The sequence below is a fragment of the Erinaceus europaeus genome, chromosome 23 (assembly GCF_950295315.1).
Source record: "Erinaceus europaeus chromosome 23, mEriEur2.1, whole genome shotgun sequence".
Lineage (NCBI taxonomy): Eukaryota > Metazoa > Chordata > Mammalia > Eulipotyphla > Erinaceidae > Erinaceus > Erinaceus europaeus.
This window is the reverse complement of record NC_080184.1, coordinates 1,596,199-1,608,591: the sequence shown is the minus strand read 5'-3', so window position 1 is coordinate 1,608,591 and position 12,393 is coordinate 1,596,199. Positions and strand designations below refer to the sequence as shown.

Below are 12,393 nucleotides of genomic sequence, written 5' to 3'. Positions count from 1 at the left end.
GCTCACGGGGTGTCTAGGTCCCTCAGTGAGGGGGTGCAGGTCCCTTGGCCCTCGCCCTGAGGGGGGAGTCCTGGCTCTCGCTGTCCCCAGCAGTGCCCCCCCGACCCCCCCCCCACTGTCCCAGGTGCGGGCCGCTGCTGCGGGCCAGACCTCAGGCCTCACCCCTCAGGGCAGGGGGTGGGAGGCGCAGTGAGGAAGCACAGTGGGGCCTTCACTTACGGGAGAACTGTGTAGAGAACTAGCCAGACATGTGAGAAATGCAGATCTTTGGAAGCCTGCCTGCGGCCACACCACAACCCCTAGATGTGAAGGCAGGGGCATCTGCACCCCCAAACCAGGAAGCACCAGCACCCCAGTCCTGTGTGTAGCAGGCTCCGGTCACTTGGCCACGATCTCCTGCGGTTGGGGGGCCCCCAGCTGTCACTGTCCATGGACAGGGGCGTCTCTTCCTCGGCTTCAGTCTCGGCCTCACCCGGGCCCGACACCCCCCCACACACACACCCCGAGTCAATAAACGTGACTTTCTGTTTTCTTCATTAGAAAAACCTTTTATAGTCATTTCATGGCGGTCAGAAGTTAGGCCGAAAAAAACCCAGGGAGACGAATACAAACGGGGCGGACGGCGGGCAGGGGCAGGGGCGGGCTCAGCTGTCCTCTGGGGAGTCCGACTCCGTGGGGTCCCTCTCCTGCTCCGGCTGCTCGCTGCCCGGCCCGTCCAGGTCAGGGTCCTCCCGGTCGCTGTGGGGACACGGAGTGGGGGTGAGCCTCTTCCTGGGGGGAGCCGTGTCCCTGGTGTGTCCCCCAGAATTCAAGGCCCAACAGGAGTGAGTAAAGCCAATGGGGGCCCTCCCGTGGCTCCGTGACTCACTTGTTGTGTGTGGGGTCTTCTGAGGCCTCCCCGTGGGGGGCCCCCTCTGACGCTGGGGCCTCCTCCGCTGCCTCCTGGTCCTCAGCGTCACCCCCCTTCAAGGTGGCCTCGCCATTCACGGGGGCCGGCAGGTCTGGGGAGATGGGAGGCAGGTGAGAGATGAAGGTGGGGGCCCCATATCCAGGGTTGGGACCTGAAGGGCGCCTCCCACAGATCCTCTGGGGGTGTCCCCGAGGTCGCCCCCTCACCTGTGCTGGGCGGCTCCCCCGCCTTGTCCGGGGGGGCTTCTTCGCCTCCAGGGGCCCCCTCGCTGGCCCTGCCCGCCTCCGCCTTGTCCCTCTCGGGTCCGCGGGCAGCTGTCTGTGCCGTCTGCATCCGGGGCCCCAGGACCCGTGACTTGAGGCGGGTGTAGACCTCGGCCGCCTTCTCCATCACCTCCTTGTTGGCCTTGTAGCGGCGGATCTGCGCCCCGGACCCGGTCAGCGTGTGCAGGGGGCGTCCCCAACACCTCACAGCCCCCCCAATACCTTCTTCAAGGTGGCCACCACGTCCGTGTTCTTCTGCAGAATCTGTGATGTCACTTGGAGGGTCCCCAGTTCCTCGAGGGCTGTCAGACACCGCTTCACGTCCTGGGGGGGGGCGAGAAGGGGGAGTGGGGAAAGTAGGGCCCCTGCCCCCGTGGGCAGGGCTCTGTGGGGGCACCGGGCCAGCCACAGTGACTTCTGCCCCCCCAGATCTGCCCGGCCCCCCCACGGTTTTGAAGGTATTTTGTGTGTGTGTGTGGTGCCGGCTTTGTGCAGGTGAGATTCCAAAAGCTTCCAGGATGATTCCCTTTTCTATCTTTTAATTTCAAATGGGGGGGGGGGGTCAGACGGTGGCACACTTGGCTGAGCACATGTTACAATGCTCGAGGACCAGGGTTCAAATCCCCAGTTCCCAACTGCAAGGGGGAAGCTTCAGGAGCAGAGGAGCAGGGTGCAGGTATCCCTCCATTTCCCCATCCTTATCCAGTCAACAATAAATAAAATATTATAAAGGGAGAGGAGAAGAGCCTAACACAGGCAGCTCCCCCTGGTGCTGTGTGGTTCTGCCGGGGCTCCAACCCAGCTCTCCTAGCCTCCGGGTACCCCGAGATCTCTGGGGATGGTGGGAAGCCCATGGCCTGGGAGGGCCTGACTCACCGGACTGTCGACTTTGAGAGCAAATTTGACCTCGCTGTGCAACTTCTGTAATTTCTCCTCCACGGAAGCTTCTAGAACCAAGACAGGGGGTGCTGTGGGTGGGGGCTGTAGGGGGCTGAGCCCTCTGGGGCTCAGGGCAGGCCTATACCCCCACCCTAACCCCCCCCCCCCCCGCTAACCTTTCTTCTTCTCAGCCACCTTCTGCTCCTGCACGGAGCCCTCCGACCGTTTCCGGGTGCGCTCTGGCTTGGTGGGCCTGGGGGGGAGGGGTGGGGAACCACAGATCCAGGGCTGGATGTTCTGCGGGGTTTAGTGGGACTGGCACCCCTCCCCCCACATCCCGCCGACCCCGGTCCCATGAGAGACTGAACAACCCCCCCGCACCCCTATCACTGCCGAAGGTGCCGACCTGCCTCGGGGCTTCTCCTCAGAGCGGCCCCTCTTGTCCTTCTGGCTCGGCCGCCGGGCAGGCTCCGAGCTCGGTGCTGGCATCTTCTTCACTGACTTCTTGGCCTGGGGAGAGTGGACAGTGGATGGAGAGGCTGGGGGGGCCTCAAATAGGCAGGGGGGATCCTAATGCCCCTCCCCAGCCCAGGCAGTGAGGGGAGCTGGGGTCCCAGGAGGGAGGGTCCCCTTAAAATCGGGGCCAGCCTGTGAGCCAGGGCCTGGAGACAAGGAATGGTGGGCCCTGCCCCAGGACCTTTGCACAGGCTGCCAGAGGCGGAGCCCCGCAGCTGAGCACCGCTTTCTCTCTCTCACCAGTATCTGACTTTCTCCTCTAAGGGAGTGTCAGAGGTGGAGACCCAGGTTTTCATAGCCCCCCGCTCCTGGGCCTCCCTTTTCCACCAGACAATCGGAAACGGAGACACGTCTCAGCACAGGAGCGGGGACGCACCTCTCTCTCCAGCTCGGCCTCGGGCTCCGAGTCAGATGAGGACTGGGGGCCCCGGGGGGGCCGGCCCTTGCGGCCACGCGGCTTCTTGGCAGGGGTGGTGGGGTCCCGGTCCCGGAGCTCGTCGGCGCTGCTGGGGGGGCTGCCGGCGTCGCCATCGCCATCCCCGCGCTCGGCCCGCTCTCGCCTCCGCTCCTTCTCCCGCCTCTCCTGCTCCCGCAGCCGCCGCAGCTCCTCCTCCTGCTCCCGCCGCCGCCGGGCCTCCAGCTCCCGCCGCCGCTCCTCGTCCCTCCGCTTCCACTCACTGATGCGGTCCACCTCGTCACTGTCGCTGGGGGCGGAGGGGCAGTGAGCGGGGTCCTGGGGCTCCCCAGACTCCCTCGGGGCCCAACACCCACCTGTCGCTGCTGGTGGAACTCGGCGGCCGCTCCAGCTTGGGCTTCCGGCCACGGGGCTTGGGGGGCGGCTTCTCGGCTGCTGGGGGGGAGGGTCAGAGGCCACTCAGCGCCCACCACAGGCTGGGACCCCCCCACCCCGGGGTGTGGGGCACCCCTGGAACCTACCGGGCTTGCGGCCCCGTGCTGGCTTCTTCACGGACACGTCTGAGTCGGAAGAGGAGGAGGAAGACGAGGACGAGGAAGACGTGGAGGATGCGGAGCGGGCTGGGGGGGCCGCCGGGGGCTCGGCCTTGGCCCCGTCGGATTCTGCTTTGGAGTCGGAGTCGGAGGCAGAAGGAGGCTTCTGAGGGGGTGCAGGGGAGCAGTGTCGAGGCCTGTTTTCTCCCTCACCACCCCCCCAGTTGAGCCCGACCATCCCAGAGTCAGAGAGACACAGAAGAGTGGGAGCACCCCTCGGTGCTGATGCTGGGTATGGAGCACAGTGAGGCTGGTACACCCCCACCCAGTTGAGGCCCTGGCCCTGGAGACAGAGCCCTGGTGGGCAGGGGTAGGCATGGAGACGGGGCAAAGGCCGGCCACCCCACCTACCTTTTTCTTCCGTCCAGCGGGAGGGCCCCTCCTTGGGGCCCGGGCCACAGTTTTCTTCTCTGGAGTGAAATCCTGGGTAGAGAGAGGGGGGTGAGCCCGAGAAGGTGGGGGTGCCCGGCTGTCACTACCCCCACCCCCGGGCTCCAGGCAGCCAGCTCACCTGGTCACTGGTCTTTCCCGACGCAGACGAGCTGTCAGAGTTCTCCTCCTCTGAGGGAGACCCACTGGCCGGCTCCACATCACTAAGGGCCTTGCGAGCACGCTTGGAGGCTGCCATCTGGGGGGGAGGGTGGTGGGGGCTCAGGGCCCGAGGGGGCAGGCCTGTCTGGGCCCTGCTCATCTCTGGCTGATGGTGGTGCTGGGGATTGAACCCAGGACCCCAGAACATCTGGCGGGAAAGTCTCTTTGCAGAACCCCTGTGACGCTGTCTCTCCCAGTCTGCGTCTTTCTCTGACAGCCTGGGAGCTGGTGGGGCGCCCCCTAGACTCAGCCCGAGGGAGGGCCTGGGGTCCCCAGCACCCCCCCCTCGGGCCCCGGACCCACCTTCAGGGCCGCTGCCTTTCTCTTGAGGCCGCTGTTGTCCTCACTGCTCTTGTCCGAGTCTGAGTCACTGCCCATCCTGTCACTGGCAGTGGTGACGGCGGTGACGGCCATGACCCCCCGGGCCTCGTCCTCGCTCCCGGCCGGCTGCTCAGCGTCAGGGGCCTCGCTGTCAGAGGAGCTTGCCGGCTGGGGGCAGAGGCCAAGATGGGGCTCAGGCTGCACCCCAGGCGGCTCCCTGTGTGCAGCTGGGGAAACTGAGGCCAGTTAAGGCCTGGCAGCCAGCTGACTAAGATTTGTCTGGGACTCAGTTTCCAAAGGGGAGCAGATCAGAAGTCATCAGGAAAGACAGACACAGAGAGCCCGAGCCTAGAAGCCTCCGGCAAGAGACCAAAGCCAAGAAAGGAGTTTCGAGACGTAGACGTGCCTCTGGAGCCAGCCTCCACCCCCCCCCCCCACACACACACACCGACCAGGGCTCCCCACACTCACTCACCAGCGGGGCGCTGTAGCTGGCGTGCGGGTTGTTCTGAATCTCCCAGAGCCCCTCATTGAAGCCCTTCCGCTTGTTGGGCTTCCCGTACTTGTCTTTGCATTTCTCGTACAGGAACAGGTCCTTGGGCCCGAGGAAGGCTCTGGAGGGAGGGAAGGAGACGGACAGAGAGGCAGACTCAGCTGGGCTGGCCCACCCCCAGCTAAGGGGAAGGAAAAAACTACAAAACCCCACCCCCACTGAGGAGGAGGGGGGCCACTTACGTCTCGTGGGTACCGAAGAAGAAGATGGGGTACTTGTTGGGCGGGGGCTTCACGGCCCCATCCGCGATATCATCAATCTACGGTGAGAAGTCGTGTCAGGCGTCAGGGGGTGCCCGGCACAAGCAGGGTGCAGGGCGGCTTCACCCCACTCAGCCAGGAGCCCCCACACCCCCGCAGTGTTTTGGGGGTGAATGTGCAGGCGACCCCCAGAAGCCGCGCCCCGTCTTGGCTGAACAGTTGCATGCATTCTGGGGGGATGTCCCGCACGTCCCCCCCACTGTGCACCTGTCCCCTGACCCCTCCCTGGGAGGACTTCTCTGGACGCCCCCCCAGCCCCCCTAGGTAAGGGCTCCACCTGAACCAAGCCAAAGTGAGGTGCTCTGGGAAGTCTGGGGCGTGCGGTGGAGGTCCGCTCCGAGGGACCCTGGGGGGGCCCTCCCGCTGGGGGCTGCCGATGGGGGGTTGGGGGCTCCCCAGGCCAGGGAAGCAGGGTCAGGGTGGGCGGCTGGAGCCGAGCCCTGAGCATCCAGGAAGTCCCACCCTGGCCCTGCAGCCACAGGCTGCCCCAGCTGTCAATCACTTCTTCCCGGCCAATCAGGGGGTGGGAAGCTGCAATGGGGTGCGGGGTGCAGGGAAGGGGCGCGGGAGATGCCGATGCCCCCCAGGATGGTGGCAAGAGCCTATCTTGCTAGAAGGGGGGGCTCCCTGACCCCCGCTGAGGCTCCGACCTTCCTGGCTTGCTCTTCCTCCCTCCCTCTTTCTTGGGGGAACTTTTCAAAGTCCAGGGAGTTTGGGGGCTCCGGCATCCAACGCCCCCAAACCTGGAAGCATAAGCTCCAGCCCGCGCTTGGCAATCCAGGGGTCCCCGAAACCCTAACCCTGGGTGAGATGCTCCTCTGCCTTCTTGCAAAGCAGGGAGTCCCCCCTCCCCGTTCACCCTGCAGAGCGGGGTTCTGGGGTACAGCTCGGAAGCCCTGGAGCCCCTACCCTGACTTGTGCTATTTCAGGCTACATCCCCATGGCTTCCTGCACCCCACCTCAAATGGCCTCATTCTAGGTAGAGTATGAGGAGCATTCCTGCACCCCTAAAATTTCAGACCCAGAGGTCTAGGCTGTAAGTAAACCCCCTCAAGCCAGGATCCCCAAACCTTCTCAGGATTTGGCGAGTGGGGTCCCTGGAAGCGCCCCTTCAGCTCAGAGTACCCCCAGCCTGTATACACCTACCCCAGCCCCCCTCCGGCATCTACACCGGAGACCCCCGTATCCCTGAACCTTGTCCTGGTATGCAGGGGCCTCAGACTTACGTCTCTCAAAGCCCTGGTGCTGGGGCAGGGGCTCCTCCAGCACGGAACCCCCAGAGTTCCACACAAGGGTCCCTCAGCCCCCCCCAATGTCCCCAGCATAAGGCTGTCTGGGGTCCACACAGACCTCCAGTATGGGGGCCCTGAGACCCAGGTCCCCAGAAGCACTTGGGGAAGGGTCTCTCAAGCCTTAGTCTCCCCAAACCTCCTGTGTGTTTCTCCAAAGCGGGGTCCCCCCCCCCGTCAGTATGCAGGTGGTCACGCCTGTGTCCCTCTAAAACCCGAGTGTACGGGTCCCTCAAGTCTGGGGCTCCCCCAGGCCCCCGGTATGCAGGTGCCCTCAGACCTAGGTTCCCCAAGAACCCCAGTGTGTAGGTTACTCACACCAGGGTCCCCCAACACCCCTGGTATAAAGACCCCTAAATCCGAGCACCCTCAAACCCGTTTCACAGGCACCCCAGAGCCAGGACCCCATCCCCACCCCCCAGGCCCCCACTACTCGGGTTCAAGCTGCAGGAAGCAGGTCTTCCTGGCCCGGGTTCCCCCCCAAAACCCTTCTACAGAGGTCTTTCCGATCTGGGGCACTCAAAACCCCACTGACCCCCCACCAAAGAAAATAATAACAATCTGCAAAGCTGCACTCCTCTGACCGAGGTCTCTCCAAGCTCCCGGCGAGTGGATGCAGCAGGGGACCCCAGAGCGAAGGCCTTCGGCATCAGGTATCCCCCCAAAACGCAAGGCCTCAGGACAACTGGGTCCTTGAGACCCAGGTCCCCACAGACCTCTGGCAGACTGGTCCTGAGTCAAGCCTGAGACCCTGAAAGCCCAGGCCGCCCCAATCTCCAGCGGAGAGCCCTCCGGATCTGGGTGTCCCCCAAATCCCTGTTGCACAAGTCCTTCAATCCCCCCCACCCAGCACCCCCCCCCCGTGCACAACTCTGAGCAACGGGTACCCCACAACCCCCAGTCTGCAGGTCTCGCAAGCCGGGGACCCCCGCGCCCAGTCCAAGTGCACGGGTCCCTTCAGCTCGGCCCCACCCCACCACGCCCGGCCCCGGGTGCCCCGCAAAGCCCTGTGCACGCCCCAAGTCGCCAGTAAGAGGTCCAAAAGCCTGCCCCCGCCCCAAGCCCCACCATGCAAGACGCTGAGTCCTGGGGGCCCCCCACCGCTCACCCCCAGCTCCCTCAAGCCCGCGGCCTCCCAGGACCCCGGTGCACGGGGTCACCAGCCCCGGGTCCCCCAAAGCCCCGGCGAGGGGACCCCCGCCCCCCGCCCCCGCCCGTCTCCCGCGCTGCCTCACCCGAGCCGGCCAGTGCGGGTAGCCCTTCATCTTGGCGAACACCAAGTCCCCGGGCTTGAAGGCGTGCGGCATGCTGGCGGGGAGGCCCAGGCCGCGGGAGGCGGCGGCGGCGGCGGCGGCGGCGGCGGAGGCGGAGGCGGAGGCGGCGGCGGCGGCGGCGGCGGCGGGCCGTGGAACCGGGGGCGGGAGCCGGGGCTAGGGGGCGGGGGCGGCCGCCCCGGCCGGGGACCGAGAGCGATGATTGGGCGGTGCGTGGCCGGAAGTCCCTCCCTCCGGCCGTCACAGGCGGGCAACTCCGTCCATCACGTCCACGTGCGGGGACAGAGGCCAGCGCCGGCCAATCGGAAGAGGGGTTGGAGCCGAGCAGGTTAACGGGATTGGATAACGGGCAAAGCCAGGGGGCGTGACCCGCAGGCCTAGCGGGAGGGGGCGGAGGGGAGGGGAGGTGAAAGGGGAAACGGGGGAGGACCCACGGGCGGGGCCGCGAGGCCGTTGTGGGCGGAGGCTTTGAGCTGGAGGCCGACCATTAGGTAACATCGAAGGGCCAATCAACGCGAGAGGGCGGGTCCTGGAGGAAGGCCCCCCCTCCCGTCATAGAGGCGGGGCTTAACGGAGAGCTTGTCCACCATTGGTCAGCACAAGGGACGCGCCTCGAGGAACGGGGCAGCTATTGGTTGAAATAGGAGGCGGGGCTTCGGTGGTTGGCTTCCATTGGGTCCCTTTAAAGGGACCGCTCAGCTCCAAGCTGGGGACGCCATTGCAGGCGTGGGGGCGGGCTTGAAGTCGAGGGCGGGCCTTGGAGGCCGCCGTGACAATTAGCCTTAGAATGAATTAAGCGATGGGCGGCGGGGGTAGATAGGACGATGCCTCTGCGAAGGTTCGCTTAAGTCTTGAGGCTCCCAAGTCCTAGGTTCAGTCCCCTGCCCCACAGCCAGTCAAAGCTGAGCTGTGCTCTGGAAACAAAAAGAAACCCGGACAAGCAAACAAAAGGAAGTTCAGAACCCAAACGAACAAAAAACAATAAGGTGCTCAGCCCCGAGCCTCTCACGTCGCAGGTTCAATCCCCAGCCCCACCATGAGCCTCCCTGCTGCTCAGCAGAGTTCTGGAGGAAAACTGAATATAAAAAAAAAAAAAAAAAAGGCAAGAAAAAGATGTTCAACCCCCACCCCACCCCACCCCACGCCCGCACCACCGTAAGCCAGAGCTGAGTAGTGCTCTGGTTTAAAAAAGGGGGGTGGAGGGGGCGCACCTGGTTGAGCGCACATGTCACAATGCGCAAGGACCTGGGTTCGAGCCCCCAGTCCCCACCTACGAGAGAAAGCTTTGAGAGTGGTGGAAGCTGTGCTGCAAGTGACTCTGTCTCTCTCCCTCTCTATCAACCCCTCCCTCTCAATTTCTGGCTGTCTCTATCCAATAGATAAATTTAATTTAAAAAATTTAAAAATAATAAAAAGAGTAACTTTCCCCCCCTTTTTTAACCAGAGCACAGATCAGTTTTGTTTGTTTGTTTTGTTTTTAGAATTTATTTATTTATTCATGAGAGATAGGAGGAGAGAAAGAACCAGCCATCACTCTGGTACATATTCTGCTGGGGATCGAACTCGGGACCTCATGGTTGATAATCCGATGCTTTATCCACTGCGCCACCTCCCCGACCACACTCCCTTCTCTTTTTAAAAAAATTTTTTTTTACATTTATTAATTCTCCTTTGTTGCCCTTGTTGTTTTATTGTTGCAGTTATTATTGTTGTGGTCGTTATCGTATAGGATAGAGAGAAACGGAGAGAGGAGGGGAAGACAGAGAGGGGGAGAGAAAGACAGACACCTGCAGACCTGCTTCACCGCCTGGGAAGCGACTCCCCTGCAGGTGGGGAGCCGGGGGCTCGAACCAGGATCTTTACGCTGGTCCCTGCTCTTTGCGCCACGTGCACTTAACCCGCTATGCTACTGCCAGACTCCCTCCCTCTCTTTTTTAATCAGAGCTCTGCTCAGGTCTGACTTCTAATGGTGAAGGAGACTGAACCTATGATTTTTTAAAAAATATTTATTTACTTTCCCTTTTGTTGCCCTTGGTTTTTGTTGTTGTTACTGTTGTTGTTATTGATGTTGTCATTGTTGGATAGGACAGAGAGAAATGGAGAGAGGAGGGGAAGACAGAGAGGGGGAGAGAAAGACAGACACCTGCAGACCTGCTTCACCTCCTGGGAAGCGACTCCTCTGCAGGTGGGGAGCCAGGGACTCAAACAGGGATCCTTACACTGCTCCTTGCACTTTGTGCCACGTGTGCTTAACCTGCTGGGCTACCACTGACTCCCGAATCTATGACTTTTGAGAGTCTCTTTGAATAAGCACTATGCTAACCCTCCCTCCACATTCGTATTTGTCCAAACAGGAGAAAAGAAAACCATCATACACATAGAAACTTGTAGACAGAACTGGCCGGCACAGGAATATAGCACAGTTGTCCCAGTGACTTTTACACTGGGGGGTGGGGGGTCATAGCCCTCAAAGAGGCCCCAGGATTAATCCCACCAAAAGTCAGAGCTGAGCAGAGTTACCCAAAAAAAAAAAAAAAAAAAAAAAAAACAGGGGTGGTGGAGACAGGGGTAGGGAAGGAAAAGCAACTTGTCAGCAGAGCGCAATTCAGCACAGTCCCTCAGTGGAAATAACCCACTTGTTCATCAGAGAGGGAATGGAAACTTCACATATGCTGCAGCCTGGTGGGTAAGTGAGATCAGAACACTTGAAATATTTCTTCCCCAAGGGAAGGAGGGTACAGGGACCCGTGTAAGGATCCCAGTTTGAGCCCCCACCTGTAAGGGAGTCACTTCACAGGCGATGAAGCAGGTCTGCAGGTGTCTGTCTTTCTCTCCCCCTCTCTGTCTTCCCCTCCTCTCTCCATTTCTCTCTGCTCTATCCAACAACGACATCAGTAATAATAACTACAACAATTAAAAAAAACAAGGGCTGCAAAAGGGAAAATAAATATTAAAAAAATTTTTTTTAAAAGAAAGTGTTTAAAAAATAAAAAAAGAAGAATTATCTGGGTGGTGGTGCAACTGGTTGGGCGCACATGTTACAGTGTTCAAGACCCTGATCCACACCTACGGGGGGAAGCTTCATGAATGGTGAAGCAATGCAGCAGGTGTCTCTCTCTCTCCCTCTTATCTCTTAACCTTTTTTTTTCTTTTGCCTCTATGCTTATTGCTGGGGCTCAGTGCCTGCACTAGGAATCCACTACTCCTGGAGGCTATTTTTACCCCTTTTGCTGCCCTTGTTTATCATTGTTGTTATTATTATCGTTGCCATTGCTGTTGTTGGATAGGACAGAGAGAAATGGAGAGAGGAGGGAGAGGAGGGGGAGACAGAGAGGGGGAGAGAAAGACACCTCCAGATCGGCTTAACCGCTCGTGAAGCAACTCCCCTACAGGTGGGGAGCTGGGGGCTTGAACTGGGTTCTTTATGCCTGTCCTTGAGCTTTGTGCCATGTGCGGTTATCCGCTGCGCTACCGCCCGGCGCCCCCATTAACCTCCATTTCTATCCAAAAGATTTTTTTCTTCTGAACACCCTCCCCACCTCAGAGCCCTTTACTTTAGTGCAGTCCCCCAGACCCAGTCCAAGTTCTGTTTTGTGTTTTCCCTTCTGTTCTGATTTCCCCACTCGTGTCTAGAAGTGGGGTCATCCCCTATTCATCCTGCTCTTTCTGGCTGATCTCACTTCACGAGACCCCTTCAAGCTCCATCCAAGAGGAGGTGAAGAAACTGAACTCACCGTTTCTAATAGCTGAGTAGTATTCCATTGTGTATACAGACCGCAACTTAGAATAAGTTTAAAAATATGTATTTCGGGGGGCCAGTTGGTGGTGCACCTGTTTGAGTGCATGTATTACAATGCGCAAGGACCCGGGTTCAAGCCCCCAGTCGTCACTAAATAATAATTAGTGTAATCGCAGGAAGTGGCACAGTGGATAAAGCATTAGACTCAAACATGGCTACCTGGACTGGGGAGGCAGCATAATGCTTATGCAAAAGGCTTGATTCCAACATCCCAGGTTCAGTCCCCAGCACCGCTATAAACCTGAGCAGAGGTTGAGACGGGGAGAGTGAGGGGAGAGAGGGATTTGGGTGTGACTGGGAAGTGGACTGGTGTAAAGATCCCGGCTCAAGCCCCTGGCTCCCCACCTGTGGGGGAGTCGCTTCACAAGCAGTGAAGCAGGTCTGTAGGTGTCTGTCTTTCTCTCCTCCTCCCTGTCTTACCCTCCTCTCTTGATCTCTTTGTGTCCTAACAACAACAATAGCAATAGTAACAACAACAAGGGCAACAAAAATGAGAAAAAATGGCCTCCAGGAGCAGTGTATTTGTAGTGCAGGCACCCAGCCTTACCTGGAGGGAATATATATATATATATATATATATATATATATATATGACCATAATAATTACACACATATATAATATATACATTAGTGTTTTGTTTTACCAGAACCCTACTCAGCTCTGGGCCTTTGGTGCCTCATGCAATAAAGTCTTTGTACAACCATTATGCTGTCTCCCTAGTTGATTAAA

At 59.9% G+C, this 12,393-nt stretch overlaps 1 protein-coding gene across 1 annotated transcript; it reads right to left on the bottom strand.

Moving 5' to 3' along the window:
• Nucleotides 1-249: 249 nt before the first annotated feature.
• HDGFL2 (HDGF like 2) lies at nt 250-7,982 on the bottom strand. Its single transcript, XM_060181983.1, has 16 exons — nt 7,826-7,982; nt 5,224-5,300; nt 4,964-5,102; nt 4,471-4,656; nt 4,088-4,204; nt 3,928-3,999; nt 3,505-3,682; nt 3,334-3,418; nt 2,945-3,272; nt 2,459-2,562; nt 2,229-2,305; nt 2,050-2,120; nt 1,396-1,497; nt 1,117-1,330; nt 869-1,001; nt 250-738 (listed from the first exon to the last, which is right to left on the bottom strand). Exons 1-16 carry the CDS (start codon nt 7,895-7,897, stop codon nt 645-647), a joined length of 2,049 nt encoding a protein of 682 aa, XP_060037966.1. The 5' UTR covers nt 7,898-7,982; the 3' UTR covers nt 250-644.
• Between the last annotated feature and the right edge of the window lie 4,411 nt (nt 7,983-12,393).